The sequence below is a fragment of the Salvelinus fontinalis genome, chromosome 23, assembly GCF_029448725.1.
Source record: "Salvelinus fontinalis isolate EN_2023a chromosome 23, ASM2944872v1, whole genome shotgun sequence".
Classification (NCBI taxonomy): Eukaryota; Metazoa; Chordata; class Actinopteri; order Salmoniformes; family Salmonidae; genus Salvelinus; species Salvelinus fontinalis.
The window spans coordinates 41,557,446-41,577,377 of NC_074687.1; the positions used below are offsets into that span (position 1 = coordinate 41,557,446).

A 19,932-nucleotide genomic window follows, 5' to 3' on the forward strand; every position below is an offset into this window, starting at 1 on the left:
AAGAAACGCTGCTTGATAAAAGGGATTGTAGCATTTCACTGACATTGTTACGTTGTTTTGTAAGGCAAATGGGGTTCGTCACAATTCATTAATGGCAGCGTGAGGATAATACACTGCATATTCATTCTCCCAGAGAACCTTTTCTAATAGACATTTGTACCACTGAGGAGCAAGCAATCAATAGTCTGCAAAAACACCCAACCAAGCGGTGCATAGAATATTTTTCTCTCTCTAATGCCAGGTTGTATCTTGATTAGGACTTAATGGTAAATGTTGGCTGGTATTTAGTACTTGCATTTTTGCAGAAACCAGCAAAACCTCAAAGGCATTGATCTTGTCAGCATGTGCGTTAGTCTGGCTGTTAAAAGCACATTAGGATGTTGTAGTTAAGTGATAGTTAGTGGCGTTGACCAGTGTTTTTTCTCCGTTTTTCCTCAGTCTGGATTGGCTTGGCAGCGTGTCAGTGTTTTGCCTCCTGGGGCTCTGAGGCTGGTGGTTAGGGGTTAGCAGCGGCCTAGCTGGGTATTCTTCTGGGTGGTGGGGTGAGAAGGTCTGGCAGGCTGGGCCCTGGTCTAGGCGTCCTGGGGTGAGACAGCCAGTGAAGGATTGGCAGCTGTGACATTGTCTTCCGTTCCAGGCTGGCTGGCTTGCTACAGATACAGCATAAATAGCATCCCTGAACAAATCCTTAGAGACTTTCTGCTGGATGCATGTGCTCCAGCTCACTTGTGTCCTTGTTAGTGGAACATTTTGAAGAAGTAGTGCACTATATAGGGAACAGGGTGCCATTTGAGACACAGATATACTGTTTTACAGTAATAGCAACAGAGCTGAACTGTCGAGGTGGCATGTACCATGGGTATGGAAACTAGAGGTCGACCGATTAACAGCAATCGGTAATCAGCGTTTTTGGATGCCGATTATGGCCGATTACATTGCAATCCACGAGGAGACTGCATGGCAGGCTGACCACCTGTTACGCGAGTGCAGCAAGGAGCCAAGGTAAGTTGCTAGCTAGCATTAAACTTATCTTATAAAAAACAATCAATCTTAACATAGTCACTAGTTAACTACACATGGTTGATGATATTACTAGGTTAACTAGCTTGTCCTGCATTGCATATAATCAATGTGGTGCCTGTTCAGTTATCATCGAATCACAGCCTACTTCGCCAAACGGGTGATAATTTAACAAAAGCGCATTCGCGAATAAAGCACCATCGTTGCACTAATGTACCAAACCATAAACATCAATGCCTTTCTTAAAATCAATACACAAGTATATATTTTTTAAACCTGCATATTTAGTTTAAAGAAATTCATGTTAGCAGGCAATATTAACTAGGGAAATTGTGTCACTTATCTTGCATTCAGGGCAAGCAGAGTCAGGGTATATGCACCAGTTTGGGCCGCCTGGCTCGTTGCGAACTGTGTGAAGACCATTTCTTCCTAACAAAGACCATAATTAATTTGCCCGAATTTTACATAATTATAACATAGCATTGAAGGTTGTGCAATGTAACAGCAATATTTAGACTTAGGGTTGCCAGCCGTTCGATAAAATACGTAACGGTTCCGTATTTCACTGAAAGAATAAACGTCTTGTTTTCGAAATTATAGTTTCCGGATTTGACCATATTAATGGCCTAAGGGTCGTATTTTTGTGTCTTTATTATATTATAATTAAGTCTATGATTTGATATTTGATAGAGCAGTCTGACTGAGCGGTGATAGGCAGCAGCAGGCTCGTAAGCATTCATTCAAACAGCACTTTCCTGCGTTTGCCAGCAGCTCTTCGCTTGAAGCACAGTGCTGTTTATGACTTCAAGCCTATCAACTCCCGAGATTAGCCTGGCAATACTATAGTGCCTATAAGAACATCCAATAGTCAAATGTATATGAAATACAAATGGTATAGAGAGAAATAGTCCTAGAATTCCTATAATAACTACAACCTAAAACTTCTTAACTGGGAATATTGAAGACTCATGTTGAAAGGAACCAACAGCTTTCATATGATCTCATGTTCTGAGCAAGGAACTTAAACATGAGCTTTTTTACATGGCACATATTGCACTTTTACTTTCTTCTCCTACACTGTGTTTTTGCATTATTTAAACCAAATTGAACATGTTTCATTATTTACGAGATTAAATAGATTTTATTTATATATTATATTAAGTTAAAATAAAAGTGTTAAATTCAGTGTTGTTGTAATTGTCATTATATATATATATATATATATATATATATATATATATATATAAAATACATACAAATAAATATATATATATATATAAAATCGGCCGATTAATCGGTGTCTGCTTTTTTTTGGGGGGTCCTCCAATAATCGGTATCGGTATCGGCGTTGAAAAATCATAATCGGTCGACCTCTAATGGTAACTGCTCGGCATCTGACTGTAAGGTGCTACAGAGGGTACTGCTTTCGGCCAAGTACATCACTGTGGCCAAGCTTCCTGCCGTCCCGGACCTGTATACTAGGCAGTGTCAGAGGAAGGCCCAAAAAATTGTTAAAGACCCCCCCCCCCCCTTTGTTTTTACACTTTTGCCACTCTTTGTTTATTATCTACACATATTCACTTTACAAATTACTTAGACTAACCTGTACCCCCGCACGTTGACTCGGTACCGGTACCCCCTGTATATAGCCTCGTTATTGTTATGTAATTTTCTTGTGTTACTTTTTGATTTTATTACTTTCTTTAGTAAATATTTCTTGAACTGCATTGTTGGTCAAGGGCTTGTAAGTTAGCATTTCACGGTAAGGTGTATTTGACCCATACGCCTTGTTCTACCATGTTATGACGGTGATCGTTAACACGCTGTCGAGGCCTCTGCTTTGTAAGGATGTCTTAACCTTTCATTTGACCGTCTTGTCATATTTTATTATCCCTCTGGTCAAAACAAAGAACGTTCATCATTGTTTTAGGAATGTGAAGTATTTGAGACGCAAGAATAGATTTGCCCTTGATCCTACTGTAGGGCTCTCGTTTGGTTGTAAGTTCAAGACCTGAATATTTTGCTTTGAGAAAGCACACATGCTGCTGCCAGAGCATGTCCAAACGACAATGATTTCTTACTTACCATCTTGTACTATACTATTCTTGGCTTTAATAGGGATCTTGTTCTAAAGCCGCCCTTGGGACAATAATATCTGGTTTTGTCATATGGTCACTTGGTCCGGTTTTTATGGTATTCAATCTTGAGCGAACCTTATGTTTCTCAGCCCGTATGACATGCAATGTCTGAAAGATTTATCTCTGAATGATATACTGCAAACTGCAGAATGGAGTATTCAGAAACATTAGCTATCATTCACTCAACATATACTGTACACACGCTAAGTTTTTTTTCCCGAGCATCAGGGTGTCTGCCCTGTCTCCTAATGTAGCATTTGAAAACACTGCAATTGAAAAATTGTGATTTTAGTGGGAATCAATGGGGATGTATTTAGGGGATTGTTACTGTCTTCAACCCAGTGTGTTCTGGGTAAAGGATTAGACACTGTGCTGCCTCCAGGACCGAATGCAAACCAATTTGGTCTGGCAGCGCTCTGTTCATTACCCAATCAGGGGTTCACGTCAGCGACTGGGTGGTGTCGTGGGCCGGGCCTGTGTCTGATCCGAGACCCCCTTAAACCCTCCTTTTTTGGGGGGCATGTCCATATAACATTTATCAGCGACAATATAAAATCCTCACAGTGGTATGTGATTGTGAGGAGGCTGAGTCTCTAACTCAATGCTTTATCTCAGAGGGAGGAGGCGGGGCTTGACCTGGTTTTCTTTGTCGATGCGTTACCATGGGAAACCATCGTCTCAGCCAATGAGAGGGTGTTTCTGGAGGAGGGCAGATGAAACAAAGCAGCAGTGCAGCTAGACGACAAGGAGACAATGAGCCTGTCTGGCTCTGCTCAGAGACATACTGACTGAGGGATCTGTTCCAAACGGCACCCTATTCCCTATATAGTGCACTACTTTTAACCAGGGCCCATCGGGGATAGGGTGCCATTTGGGACACATACACGGTCCGTGTGCCCCCCTGTTCATTGTCTCAGTTGTCAGGCTAACACTGTGTTTGGTGTAGTAGTTCACTGCCGTAGTCAATTAAAACATAATTTGTAGATTGTGGAGTTTTCGCAGTAAAGTGAGCGGTGTGGAACAACCATTATTGGAGTTGCCAGTGCATGTCAATCTGTTGATTTGTTATTGTAATTCATGGGTAGATTTTAATCATCTTCATTTTTCAACACTGTACCTCTTAACACCTGGCCCCTTCAATAGCTAGCATGTGGAAGGCCTGAATCTCTAGGTTAGATTAGTAGTCAGTGTACATGTACAGGTTTTGCCTAGATGGATCCAAATGGAATTCTTCTTGCTTTTGCAACCATTTTGCCTTCTGCCTTCTTTGTACTGGCCTCAGTAAAAATGTTCTGATTAAAATCATGTGCTTTGCCTTTATAATCAATGACAGAAAGTGAAAATTAAAACTTTGAGGAAATTCAATTGAAGCCAATTTGACTATGATTAAAAAGACAAATGTTAGTGACGATTGGCTCAAAGTGATTCATGTGCCAAATTATATTAGCCTCAAAGAAAAGGACATTTGTAACCTTGATATTCTGGACCTGGGTGTATTCACAAGTAACCAAACGGAATGAAACAGGCCGAAACAGGGAGGGACCTACCTGAATTTGTCAAATATGAAACTCTCATTTTTGTTGAAAAACATTTTGCTACAGTGTGCACTAATGAATACACTCATTATGTGTTTCTATGGCATCAGCTGTAGATCAACGTTATTTCTATGACGACAATAATATGTTGTTGTGTTACAGGCCATCTATGCACAAACAAAATTGAGCTCTTATCTCAACCCTGAGCTCCTCCACTGTCTCAGCTTGGTACAGTTGTAGTCTACAACCCAAATGGCACCCTATTTCCTACATAGTGCACTTCTTTTGAACAGGGCCCACAGCCCTACATAGTCCACTACTTTTGATCAGAGCCATATGGACCCTGGTGACAAGTATTGCACTTTAATATAGAATAGGGTGCCATTTGGGACGTGCCCTTGGTCTGTGTGACCGATGAACCATTAAAGGAGGTATGCTGCTTTTTAAAGCTCTCATTGCCTCTCCTCCTCCAGTTATATTGGTGTGTGCTTAAGGTAAATGTAGCCTAATTACTCACAAAGGGAATTGAGAAAGTGCCTAAACTCATCCACCCTGCGGAGGTGCTTTGACATCATATATTAAAGTGAGTGAGTCATCATTGCTGTCTGTCTCTGAGGAAGGCACTTACTCCCCACAATAAACTGAACATGCGTAGTTATGGAGGAACGGTTTTAGGTTTTAATGCAATCATTCATAGTGAAGGCCGTGAGCATAAAGAATGCCTTCAAAATGTATCAGAAACAGATTGGAGAGAAAGGGGGCCTCTCGAGTGGACACATGGTAACAGACAGTAACTGAGTCTCATACGGAGAGGATGGGCACATTCCCTCCTCCCGCTCCCTCAATCCTTACACCCCCCCCCTCCCCACCACTCTCTCTCTCTCCCATCCCCCTCTCTGTCATGGACTTGTCTTGATGTCCTGTTGGTCCCTCTGCTCCCCAGCTTTCAGGCCCAGGATTAGTGAGGCAACAGATAGCTCTCCTAATGCTTTCCTCCAAACTTCAAACGCATACGGCTGATGTTTGTGACACCCCGGTGACCACTACCACATGTTTTGGTCCCCTTTCGAGAAGTAACGATGGTGGCGTCTTGCCATTAGAGGCGTCGTTATCGAGTAATGTCACTGCACACTTCTTTCTAAGACTTTAGAGCCGAAAGCAATAATAATTAAACTGCTTTATTTGACAATGTGTTTTACAGCAGTTTGAAGTATTTGCAGAAATGTTTTTCATGATTTGTCCCCATGGCACCCTGTTCCCTACATAGTGCACTGCAAAAGTGTAGGCAATGGGGTACCATTTGGGACTCATTCCATAGTCATTCTGGTGAAGATGTAGTGTGTCATGAACAGGTTGTACCTGTGGAGTGCACTTCCTCTGTCTTCACGGTGCACCACAGGTCAGGATGAAGAATGCCTCTGGTGTTTTTATGGTTATCCGGGTTAGAAGGTGAGGACAACAGGGAGAATCTGATATCCAGAGCTGGGTCCTCCCTCCCTCCTCTCCTTCTCTCTCTGGATCCCAGGACAGAGAAGTATTTACAAGGCTCTGTGGAATTGGAGGGCTGCCTGCCTCCTCTGCCTGCCAGACTGCTTCACTCAACCGGGTTGGGCTATAGACAGGGGGAGGACAAGACAGGGTCTTCCACTAAGCTGAGAGGAATCAGCCTTTGTCAAGTTGAAACAAACGGGAAACTGTCTATCCTGCCTGGTGCTCCAGCCCTCAGCCATCTGACAGCCCATGTCAGGAACAGGCAGTAAGACGTCAGGTCAACTCCATGGGAGCGGAGGCAAACAGAATCATCCTGTCTCCTTCTCAGCTTCCATCTCTGTACTGCTGAGATAGCACTCCGCGTGGTCTACTCTGGATACTCTGGACTATTCTTTGGAATGCGTGGTCGTGTAAATCATGCTCTGTGAAGAGGCTGTGTCTCATAGCCACAGCAGGCGATGGTGGACATGTGCGTTTTGTTTTCAGAATCCTGCCACTTTTGGACATGCGGGACTCTAGCGGAGAGGGTTTCATAACACACCAGACGGTCGACCAGCTGAACGAACTGAGAGTCGTGCAGGGAGGGAGAGAGAGAGAAATAGATCACAATGCTTTGTTGTTCAATGCTCAAACAATGTGGGGGACAAGTCACCTTATCCATTATGAATCAATAGGAAACGAGTACATACTTATTGATTTGGTATGACTCATTGCTGGATGGGTTTCTTGGTCATTGATGTTGCACATGCTATGCTCTGATTGGCTGCTCTATACTAGGCAAACCGCCACATATTTTGGTTAGATTGTGCAGATATTGAGTTGGAATGTAGTGAGCTTTTTCTTGGCTGTTTTGCCTAGTGATCATTTGCTGGCCACCATTCATTTTTGGTCGATTTTGATCTCACAGATAGTCAGTCCTTGCATCCATAGCTCTGTCTATGAATTTGAGATTGGTTACATTTCTCCAGCCACCATATCCCTCAGCTGTTTACCCCCAAAAAGTGATGGGGTGACTGCTTTGTTGTTTTTAGAATCCCGTATTGACCCTTTAACACTAGGAGAGCCGAGAGCATCACTTTGACTGCAAAATGATTTAAAGTCATGTCCGCCCCTGTCCTTGACATTTCCCAAATAAGTCTATATAACACACTGTCTGTTACGATCGTCGTAATCCTCCTCCTCGGACGAGGAGGAGAGGCGAGAAGGATCAGACCAATATGCGGAGTGGTTAGTGTTCATATTTAATGAAAATAGAATGAACACTTAACATACAAAACAACAAACGTGACAAACCGCAAACAGTCCCGTGTGGTACAAACACAGACACGCGATACAACCACCCACAGCAACCACGTGAATCACAGGCTGCCTAAGTATGGTTCTCAATCAGGGACAACGATTGACAGCTGCCTCTGATTGAGAATCATACCCGGCCGAACACAAACAACCCAACAAGAAAATAACACCTCGACAACCCACCCCAACTCACGCCCTGACCAACTAAATAAACACAAGAAAAAGGAAGAACAGGTCAGGAACGTGACACTGTCATTGTTAAAATCTTAATATCACAACCAGAATTTGGGTTATAAGCAGTTTTAAGAGGTCATCCCCCCCTCCACTCATTCACCGCCAGTCGTTCACTGGCAGTCAGCCTGGGCAGCTGAGGATGGCCCATTGAAACTACACCTAAACTATATCTAAACTAATTTCAGATGTATAATAAATTGACTAAAGACGAAATTGAAAATTGTCTGATGGGTGAAAAATATTATCAATTGATAAATTGTATATGAAGAATTTGATGAACAGCACAGCTTGGAATTGACACAGGGAAAGTGTCCTACAAAGTCACAAGCATGTTAGACATTTCGTTGTCAATATTGTTTCAGAAAGAGCATATGCTGCAGTTTCTAAATCACTTATTCAACTCTTATAAATGACCCCTTGAGCTCTATTTTAAAATCTAACTTCTGGACAGAATTACTGTGATTCCATGCACAACACTCAAAGCACAGTAGTAATCTATTGAAACTCAAAATATGCCATTTCTGTTCTTCTAAAATGTATCTTCTTAAAAGCCCGCACAGTAAAAATCTTTGCAGTCATGTTCATGAAATTTGAATATATTTGGATGAAACCAGATCAAAGTATGAAAAATTGCTGTTGCTTCTACATTGATAAAGTTTGTTGATAAAGTTACTGGTCCTCTCCCCCATGTCAAACACTTGGATTCAGGAGGGATTTTGTGACAAAATCTATCATTTTTATACGCCAATAGTAACGCCTCATTCTCTTACCTTAATTTAAATAAGTATCACTTGTAACCAACATGGCAGAAGGCGTGTTCACAGAGTGGTGTGGTTTACATAGCTAGGTAGCTAGTCTACTGGTACCAGTATTTGACTGCAGCATGTCAGAAAAAATACTTTGAGGTTTCCCCTGTTCATCTAAATAGACACGCTCTCATCTGTGTCTGGTGTTCGCTACTAACTGCCTAGCTAGGTCTTCATCCAGCATGGGACAAAAGTGGGGAAAGGGTTGCCCAAAACTCCATCACAGTTGTCATGTCACTAAATCAAGGCACATGCAACACGGAAGATTCATAATGACGTCTTGACATCAAATAAAATGTCATTGGTCACATACACATATTTAGCAGATGTTATTGCAGGTGTAGTGAAATACTTGTGTTCCTAGCTCCAACAGTGCAGTAGTATCTAACAACAATACACACAAATCTAAAAGTAAAAGAACGGAATTAAGAAATATATAAATATTAGGATGAGCAATGTCGAAGTGGCATTGACTAAAATACAGTAGAATAGAATACAGTATATACATATGAGATGGGTAGTCATGACCAGGGTGGGAAATGTACTTTTTGGTCCACTAGCCACTGTGGCAGGTAGATTAAAAAAATCTACCAGCCACTCAGATTTTTTACCAGCCAATTGTTTTTATATTTTATAATTACAACAAAAATCACAACAAAAAAAACAGATAAGCATGCTCTCTAATGTTTAAAAAACAAGAAATGTGTTCCTAGTAAGAAGTAATGGGGTACAGTATATTGGTTATATTGCTTCATTTCATTTCATTTGTGTGACCTGCGTCTTTTAACCAATGTATGTTAAACTAAAGTATTTAGATCCAATAGTTAAAACAAATAAACAGTTTTTCAACTGAACATCAAGAGTCAACAAAGTTCCTTCCCTGCCACAAAATGCGGAGTGATACGACTTATTTATTATTATATTTCAGGGCTCTACGCTGACATGTTTTACAACAAGTACGTGATATGCTCCTAAGTAGAAATGTAGAAGCACACAAATACATCTAGGAGAACAATGACTAAAAGTCAGTGAATAAAAGTGTTTGGGAGTGATCCATGCTCAATCAAGCACAATCATTAGGTCAGATAAATGTCCTGTCGGCCCTTTAAGAGACGTACCGTTACCGTGGTAACTTGGGCACCGGCTTGTCTGTGATGAAAAAAATCTCAGACTGCGATGTCTTCCCAGCAGCAGACAGTTGCATCAAACTCAAATTAACATTGAAAAACAACCTACTGTAGTAGCATGTGAACATAATGATGTAACAAGAAACAGGAGGACACATTTACACTTTAGTTGCCTTTCTTGTCAATTTTATTTTGTTTATGTTCCCAAATGCTCTGCGTGACCACCCGCTAACTTGGCTGGTGAAATATACATTCTTAAAAATCTACCCGCATTTGGCAGGTGGCAGGTGTTCATTTCCAACCCTTTCCAACCCTATCAGTCATGATACACTATATATACAAAAGTATTTGGACACCCCTTCAAATTAGTGGATTCGGCTATTTCAGCCACACCCATTGCTGACAGGTGTATAAAATCGAGCACACAGCCATGCAATCGCCATAGACACACATTGCCAGTAGAATGGCCTTACTGAAGAGCTCAGTGACTTTCAACGTGGCACCGTCATAGTCATCAAAATGATGATAGATGCATTTGCTGTTTGTTTTGGTTGAGTTTCAGATTATTTTGTGCCCAATAGAACGGATGAATGAATGGTAAATAATGTATTGTGTCATTCTGGAGTCACTTTTATTGTAAAATAAGAATATAATATGTTACTAAACACTTCTACATTAATTGAGATGCTACCATGATTACGGATAGTCCTGAATTAATCGTGAATAATGAAAAGTGAGAAAGTTAAAGACGCAGAAGTATCTTACCCCAAGACATGCTAACCTCTCAGCATTATATTAACAGGGGAGGTTAGCATTTTTTGGGGGTATGATATTTGTTCGTCTGTAACTTTCTCAGTCCATTATTCACTATCCGTAACCACGGTAGCATCCAAAAATAATCTGAAACACAACCAAAACAAACAGCAAATGCATCCAACATCATTTTGTGCTAGGAATATGGGACCAAATATTACACTTTTGACTACTTTAAAACACATTGTGAATTTGTCCAAATACTTCTGGTCACCTAAAACATTTTATGATATTTATGAAATGTTTTGCTCATTTTTAACCAGACCAGATCACTGTCCCTTGGCCTCTGAGGGAAAATGTACGTAGATGCTTTTTCTCATCTTGGATAGAGCTTTACTGACAGAATACCATCTGTCAGAGGTAAAGGTCAAAGGTAAAGGTCAAATTGACTTAAAATTGACTTCAGATCAGTGTTGCTCAGCCTCTGAAAATTATAGGGAAATTATAATTATATCTATGCGATCAGCGTGGTTGCACCATTCACGTGCAGAAAGCTTGTTTCTAGGACAAACTGTTTTAGAAGTTTGAGACCCATACTTAGGAAAGGAGATGAAGGATCATGGTGGGAAAAATTACATCAAGTAGTATTTTAGTGATTTCAAACATAAGGGTTAAGGGTTAATGGGTTACGGGTTAATGGATTTTAACACTTGAATTGTGGTGTTTTAGTGTTTTTTCATTTGTACACATACTGTAACCTACAGTTACATAAACTATTGAAAATATGATTGAGTTCTTTGAAATAAATTGTATTTCGTATTCTGTTACCCAAGACATTCATAAACACAACCAAATTATACTATTTTTTGCAGTAGCGTATATGAAAAGTATTTATTAGAATGTTGACGTCCAAAAGACTAGCGTTACGCACTTGAATAAGATGTTGGTAGACATCAACGCGAACACACTGGGGGGGGGATCAGTTGTTTTCCATATCACGCTGTGGTGTACTGTGGAGAACGCTCTTCATCACCCAGCTCGCTGTGCTGCTGTTGCGTTGTGATCAATGTCCTTGCCTCGCCTCTCCCCCTGTGTTTTTGTGCGATCAAGAGAGGAAAGTGGCCAGGCACTGTTGTGAATACCAAGTCTGTACGCAGTGTGAAGTCAATGAGAGGGAAAGAGCAGTAGAAACCTACGGTAATAGCTTTGTAATAGTCCTAAATGGTGTTCTGTGATCCGCGAAACATTCTCTTGAATGCAAATGATCCTATTTTCGATGCTCACATACCATGCAGGACTTTAACGACGATATTACAGGTATGTGACTACAGGTGATGAAAAAGAAGCAGCTAGGCCTACAAAATATAGCATAGAGCACTGTAACATACCATTCTGTTTGTTCTCTTTTCTTTTATCGTCATTTATTACTGTTCCAATGACATGTCATTGGCTTAGAAAACGTTGTGAGAACTTTGAAGAAAAAGTGTTCAGGGTCTGGGAAAAACATTGAGAAGAAGTGCGAGCTTGTCTTTGTGTTATCTATCATCCTCATCAGACTGCAGTTATGTGTTCCTTTTATTTCAGGAATGTACATCACTTAGTGAGATTACAGAGATGAAAGCTGATTAGCTGAATCTTGTCCTGATTAGCTGAGCCTTGTCCTGATCTGACTCTCTTCCTCCTCCCCAGGGTCCTTCAGAAACGATGGGATTAAGGCGTCTGATGTCCTGCCTGTGCTGAAAGAGAAAGTGGCCTTTGTGTCAGGTGAGTGTGTGCCCGCGTCCCCTATTCCCTAGCCCTGTCGGCCCTGTTCCAAAGTAGTGCACTACTGGGTACTGTTTGGGTTGCAACAGTGATGCTTCAGTTTGATGAATCCACTATGGGAAATCATGAAGAGGTTTTCTTTTCAGACCGGCAGTGTTCATGGCAGACCAATGCTGAGGAAATTCCCATGACAAGTATGATTTAGTAGCACATGACAAGCATGTAGACGTTTAACCATCTGCACAACAACAACAACTTTGACGTGCGAGAAAGAGAGTTTCTTTCTTATTGAACAAGTTCAGGTAGGTCCCTCCCCGTTTTGGCCGTTTTGCTTCTGTTATAGTTACTAGGGAATCCTTTTGTCTATTTGATCCAATTAATTAATATGAAGCAACAGCGCAGGGTACGTCAGGACATGTGATTGGCCATTCGTTCGGACAGGTCATAACTTCGCTAATAATTCCTTACGGATCATAGTGGCTGTTCAGAGACTGAAAGGAGAGATCACTCATTCTATGGAAGGGAAAGGGGATCCCTTGTCAGTTGCACACAACTGAATGCAATCAAACAAAATGTTTCTTTAAACCTTTATCCCAACCCCTCTGAATCAGTGGTGCAGGGGGTTGTTGGGGGTTAACTGCCTTGCACAAGGGCGGAACACCTTGCCAGCTCTGGGATTCGATCTAGCAAGCTTTCTGTCACTGGCCCAACACTCTAACCCCTAGGCTACCTGCCACCCCATGATATGCTGTTGTAGCAGAATACCTTACATTGAATCACAACCTCTACATGGAATGCTAGGTTTGGTTTCCAGTACTGTTGATGTAAGGCTGGGGACTCCTATGGGCTCTGGTCGAAGGAGTGCACTATATAGGGAATAGGGTACCATTTGGGACATACTGGATGTCAGTACAAGGAACCGTTATCACATTCCCCTCCCCTAGAACTTACTGTAGCTTAGATGTTCAAATACTATTCAAAATCGTTCAAATACTTTTAGTGTTTGCTTTAGCGTGGCTGCAGGGCCAGATGGGTGGGGTTTGTTGCAATTCTATAAGTGTTCTATTGGCTCTATTGTGGCAGGCAAGCTCAATCAAGCACAGCAACATTTGAAATGATTTAAAATAGTTTTTAAACCCAGGTATGGACAGTGGACTAAAACATATGCCAGCCAGTGTGACTAAAACATATGTTTTTGCATTTTGTTTCATCATTTTTGACTCATCTCTGAATGAACAGGGTAAACAGGTCAAATGCTGGTAAAGAAAGCTGACGGGGAACGGGAGCTGACTAGAACTCTGTTGTAAAAACAAGTTCAACGCCATGTAAAATAGAAAGAATCTCATTTAGTCTAATAAACTTAAGCCCGTTGTTAACTCAAGGCATTCTTTGAGCTGTAGAGAATAGATACAGATATTGGGGCGGCAGGTAGCCTAGTGCTTAGAGTGTTGGACTAGTAACTGAAAGGCTGCAAGATCGAATCCCTGAGCTGACAAGGTAAAAATATGTCGTTCTGCCCCTGAACAAGGCAGTTAACCCACTGTTCGAAGGCCGTCATTGAAAATAAGAATTTGTTCTTAACTGACTTGCCTGGTAAAATAAAATACAGAACCAGTCAAAAGTTTGGACACACCAACTCATTCAACAGTTGTTCTTTATTTTTTTACTGTTTTCTACATTGTAGAATAATAGTGAAGACATCAAAACTATGAAATAACATGAAATAAATAATCATGTAGTAACCAAAAAAGTGATAAACAAATCAAAATATGTTTTATATTTGAGATTCTTCAAAGTAGCCACCCTTTCCCTTGATGACAGCTTTGAACACTCTTGGTATTCTCTCAACCAGCTTCATGAGGTAGTCACCTGGAATGCATTTACATTAACAGGTGTGCCTTGTCAAAAGTTAATTTGTGGAATTTCTTTCCTTCTTATTGCGTTTGAGCAAAGCAGTTGTGACAAGTTAGTGTGTTATACAGAAGATAGCCCTATTTGGTAAAATACCAAGTCCATATTATGGCAAGAACAACTCAAATAAGCAAAGAGAAACAACAGCCCATCAGTACTTTAAGACATGAAGGTCAGTCAATCCGGAAAATTTCAAGAACCTTGAAAGTTTCTTCAAGTGCAGTCACAAAAACCATCAAGCGCTATGATGAAACTGGCTCTCATGGGTTCAGCCACAGGAAAGGAAGACCAGAGTTACCTCTTCTGCAGAGGATAAGTTCATTAGAGTCAAGTGCACCTCAGATTGCAGCCCAAATAAATGCTTCACAGAGTTCAAGTAACAGACACATCTCGAAATCAACTGTTCAGGCCTTCGTGGTCAAATTGCTGCAAAAGAACCACTACTAAAGGTCACCAATAAGAAAAAGAGACTTGCTTGGCCCAAGAAACACGAGCAATGGACATTAGACCGGTGGAAATCTGTCCTTTGGTTTGATGAGTAGGTGAACGGATGATCTCCGCATATGTGGTTCCCACCGTGAAGCATGGAGGAGGTGTGATGGTGTGGGGGTGCTTTGCTGGTGACACTGTCAGTGATTTATTTCGAATTCAAGGCACATTTAACCAGCATGGCTACCACAGCATTCTGTAGCGATACGCCATCCCATCTGGTTTGCACTTAGTGGGACTATCAATTGTTTTTCAAAAGCACAATGACCCAAAACATACCTTCAGGCTGTGTAAGGAGTTTTTAACCAATAAGGAGAGTGATGGAGTGCAGCATCAGATGACCTGGCCTCCACAATCACCCAACCTCAACCCAATTGAAACTGCCTACAGTTTTCCCTGGGGTTACCGAAGGTAACATTGTTACACAACCCCGCCTTTATGCCTAAGGTCAGCAGCAATTACAAGAGTCCATGCTTTTCCACCCGTCGCCCTTCACTTCTACGACAGAAGAGCGTCTCCACCGTTTATGTCCAGTGCATGCTTTGCACATCTACTTGGATAGAACGAAAGCATGGCAACATAACTCTTCTTGTCTTGGGTGCCCCCCTGCAAGTGTGGGCTCCTCTTTCGTCAACGGCTATCCCATTGGATAGGCTATAACAGTATATTGGCTTATAATAGCAAGGATTTATAGCCCCCGTAGGGTCTGAGGGCTCATTCCACCAGAGGTATAGCTAACTCTTGGGCACTGTTCAAAGCCATCTCTTTGCAAGAGATTTTCATTGAGGCATGTTGGGCCACCGCTCATACATTAATGAGGTCTTACCGACTGGATGTCACTGCACCTTTCTCAGAGCCTCTGAGAGGTGATGCTGTTGGGACTACCCTGGCTTCGGAGAGCATGTCTGCGATACGGGAGTTGGCCATATCCCATAAGTGAGACATTGAAATGAGTATTCGAAATAGAACCTATGAGAAAAATGTGTGAAATGTCTCACCGCATTTCCCTGCTCGCACGAGCCCAAGGAAGAGAAGCATGCTTGAGAATGACCAGAGGACGTGCGAGTGGCGCCTTATAAGGAGGGAAGGGGCTCACCTTATTCGCCACTCGACCTGTCTGTCTCCAACAGATGTTGTGTTATTGGTTCGCTAGAGCGAATTCCATAAGTGAGACATCTCACTCATATTTTCATATAACCGGGGTTATGCAAGTAACACTACATTTTTTTTCTCCCGAAAATACATAGAGGTTCCCCCAGCAGCAATAGAGTAATGTTGGCCTTACTGACGAGGCCCAGTGTGTGGTACACACACACACACACACACACACACACACACACACACACACACACACACACACACACACACACACACACACACACACACACACACACACACACACACACACACACACACACACACGCTGAGCAGGTGGACCTTGAGGATGAAAGACTGGTGGACGTTTGTCAGAGAGGGAAGGAGGAGGGGGAGGCACGGGGGAGCGCCGCCATCCGAGGGGGTTGGTTCTCCCAAAAAATGTCAACAACGATCTGTCACCAACATAATCCCACCTGGATAAGGCCCTCCATGCCCTTCCTCTGGGGCGTTGTTGCTGCCTTGCCTCCCTGTCTCCCTTGCTGTTGCTAAGTCCCATGAGCACCAGGGAGAAACAAATGTACTTCACCCTCAATCTGGTCATGCATCTGTCTACACATGGGATGCGTCCCAAATGACACCATATTCCCTATTATAGTGCACCACTTTTGACCATGGGCTCTCAAAAGTAGTACAAGAAATAGGGTGCCATTTGGGATAAAGACCTAGTAAATAAGAGACATGAAGATAGACCCTTTCTACTCTCATTATGTTGTGTACCATGTCTTACTGTAATTGATGTACACGGGCACTCTGAGAGAATACTGAGAATCGCAGCATGAAGCTTTAGTACCCTATGGGCCCTGGTCAAAGTAGTGCACTATATAGGGAATAGGGTGCCATTTGGAGCAGAACACTGATGTGCACTTAAAGCTCTATCTATTTCTGACATAGGGCTCTCAAAAATAAGGAGATTTCTACTGTCTGTGTACCTACAGGAGGTCGTGATAAGAGAGGTGGCCCCATACTGACCTTCCCTGCCAGAAGCAACCATGATAGAATAAAACACGAGGAGCTGCGGCAGCTGGTGACCTACCTCTCCACTGTGCCCAGGTAAGAACTCAGTAGAGAGGTATCTGATTTGTGGAGAGGTATCTGATTTATGATCCAATGTTTTGCTTTTTACATCACATCGAATATGATTAAAGCAGCTTAGCATTTTTCAATCTTTTTCTGGTGTCAACTCTGCAGAATGGTCACTAGCTGGCATAGCCACAAAGTCATAAAATCTGATTTTAAACCTATCCCTAACCTTAACCCTAACCTTAACCACACTGCTAACCCTAACTTTAAATTAAGACCAAAGAAGCACATTCTTACAATATAGACCATTTTGACTTTGCAGCTGGCATATCTAAAGGGGAATCACATAGTTTTGCCTCCAGGACAATAAACATCAACCTGCAAGATTACATGGACAGATGGGACCTGATCCTAGATCAGCACTCCTACTCTGAGACGCTTGACACATACGGCCCCAGGACTCATTTCTTAATCATACTAATGTAAACATGACTTAATGTATGGGGCTAGCAGGAGAAACATGCCGTCACCATGCATGTTGACACACGGCATACACATTAGAGCGTACTTCAACATGGCCATTCTGTTTTGTTGTCAAAGGAGATGGTCATCCATGTTGTGGTGTACGGTGCGTTCCGGAAAGTATTCAGACCCCTTTGACTTTTTCCACATTTTGTTATGTTATAGCCTTATTCTAAAATGGATAAACAATTGTCATTTTTCTCGTCAATCTACAGAAAATAGCCCATAATGACAAAGCAAAAACAGGTTTAGACATTTTTGCAAATGTATTAATAAAAAATAAAAAAACTGACATTTCTCATTTACATAAGTATTCAGACCCTTTACTCAGTACTTTGTTGAGGCACCTTTGGCAGCGATTTGTCTTGGGTATGACCCTACAAACTCAGCACATCTGTATTTGGGTAGTTTCTCCCATTCTTCTCTGCATGTCCTCTCAAGCTCTGTCAGGTTGGATGGGGATTGTCGCTGCACAGCTATTTTCAGGTCTCCAGAGATGTTCGATCGGGTTCAAGTCCGGGCTCTGGCTGGGCCACTCAAGGACATTCAGAGACTTGTCCCGAAGCCACTGCTGCGTTTTTTTGGCTATGTGCTTATGGCCGTTGTCCTGTTGGAAGGTGAACCTTTGCCCCAGTCTGAGGTCCTGAGTGGTCTGTAGCAGGTTTTCATCAGGGACCTCTCTGTACTTTGCTCCGTTTATCTTTCTCTCGATCCTGACTAGTCTCCCATTCCCTGCCACTGAAAAACATCCCCACATCATGATGCTGCCACCACCATGCTTCACCGTAGGGATGGTGCCATGTTTCCTCCAGACGTGGCGCTTGGCATTCAGGCCAAAGAGTTCAATCTTGGTTTCATCAGACCAGAGAATCTTATTTCTCATGCTCTGTAAGTCCTTTAGGTGCCTTTTGGCAAACTCGTGTGCCTTTTCTACTGAGGAGTGGCTTCCGTCTGGCCACTTTACCATAAAGGCCTGATTGGTGGAGGGCTGCAGAGATGGTTGTCCTTCTGGACTGTTCTCCCATCTCCACAGAGAGATCTGGAGCTCTGTCTGATTGACCATCAGGTTCTTGGTCACCTCTCTGACCAAGACCCTTCTCCCCCGATTGCTCAGTTTGCCAGGCGGCCAGCTCTAGGAAGAGTCTTGGTGGTTCAAAACTTCTTCCATTTAAGAATGATGGAGGCCACTGTGTTCTTGGGGACCTTCAGTGATGCAGACGTTTTTGTATACCCTTCCCCAGATCTGTGCCTCGACACAATCCTGTCTCAAAGCTCTACGTACAATTCCTTTGACCTCATGTTTTGTTTTTTGCTCTGACATGCACTGTCGACTGTGGGACCCTATATAGACATGTGTGTGCCTTTCCGATTCATGAACCAATTTAATTTACCATAGGTGGACTCCAATCAAGTTGTAGAAACATCTCAAGGATGATCAATGGAAACAGGATGCACCTGAGCTCAATTTTGAATCTCATAGCAAAGGGTCTGAATACTTGTGTAAATAAGGTGTTTGCAAAAAATTGTAAAAACCTGTTTTTGCTTTGTCATTATGGGGTATTGTGTGTAGATTGATGAGGGGAATAAAATAAAATAAACAATTTTAGAATAAGGCTGTAACGTAACAAAATGTGGAAAAAGTCAAGGGTTCTGAATACTTTCCAAATGTACTATATATCATGAAATGTAGACATTATTTGAATGAATATTCTTAGATGTGTGTCGAGCCAAGTGTTCGTTTTATGATTGTAATTCTAATAGGACAAATGTGAAAATGCTCCCACAGAAGGATGTATGTAATTTGTATCTATAATTTCCATATATCTTTCTGTGGGAGCATTTTCAAATTTTTCTCGATACAGAAATTACAATCACAAAAGGAACACTTGGCACGACACACAAAATCTAAGAATTTTGTAGACATTTGTAATTCTCATAGGAAAAATGTGAAAATGCTCCCACAAAAAGATGAATGGAAATTATAGATACAATTTTCATACACTATATATACAAAAGTATGTAGTATAGTGTGTTTGACTATTTCAGCCACACCCATTGCTGACAGGTGTAGAAAATCGAGCACACAACCATGCAATCTCCATAGACAAACACTGGTAGTAGAATGGCCTTACTGAAGAGCTCAGTGACTTGAGCTCTTCAAAGTGGCCTTATTCATGCCACCTTTCCAATAAGTCAGTTTGTCAAATATCTGCCCGGCAAGAGCTGCCCCGGTCAAATGTAAGCGCTGTTGTGATGTTGTGAAGTGGAAACGTCTAGGAGCAACAACGGCTCAGCCACTAAGTTCTAGGCCACACAAGCTCATAGAATGGGACCGCTGAGTGCTGAAGCATGTAGTGTGTAAAAAATCATCTGTCCTCAGTTGCAACACTCACTACCGAGTTCCAAATTGATTCTGGAAGCAACGTCAGCACAATAACTATTCATTGGGAACTTCATGAAATGGGTTTCCATGGCAGAGGAGCCGCACAAAAGTCTAATATCACCATGTGTCGGCTGGAGTGGTGTAAAGTTCGCCGCATTGGACTCTGAAGCAGTGGGAACGTGTTCTCTGGAGTGATGAATCCCGCTTTAGCATCTGGCAGTCCGACGGACAAATCTGGTTTTGGCGGATGCCAGGAGAACGCTACCTACCCCAATGCATAGGGCC

General features: G+C 42.1%; 1 protein-coding gene across 5 annotated transcripts in view; it reads left to right on the top strand.

Moving 5' to 3' along the window:
- Positions 1 to 19,932, top strand: part of LOC129821342 (kalirin-like) — a 259,834-nt gene that overhangs the window by 90,690 nt on the left and 149,212 nt on the right. For all 5 annotated transcript variants that reach the window (XM_055878930.1, XM_055878932.1, XM_055878935.1 and 2 more), the window contains exons 2-3: positions 12,090 to 12,164; positions 16,658 to 16,772. In XM_055878930.1, coding sequence (XP_055734905.1) covers positions 12,090 to 12,164; positions 16,658 to 16,772 — 190 coding nt within the window. The remainder of the gene's footprint in view (positions 1 to 12,089; positions 12,165 to 16,657; positions 16,773 to 19,932) is intronic.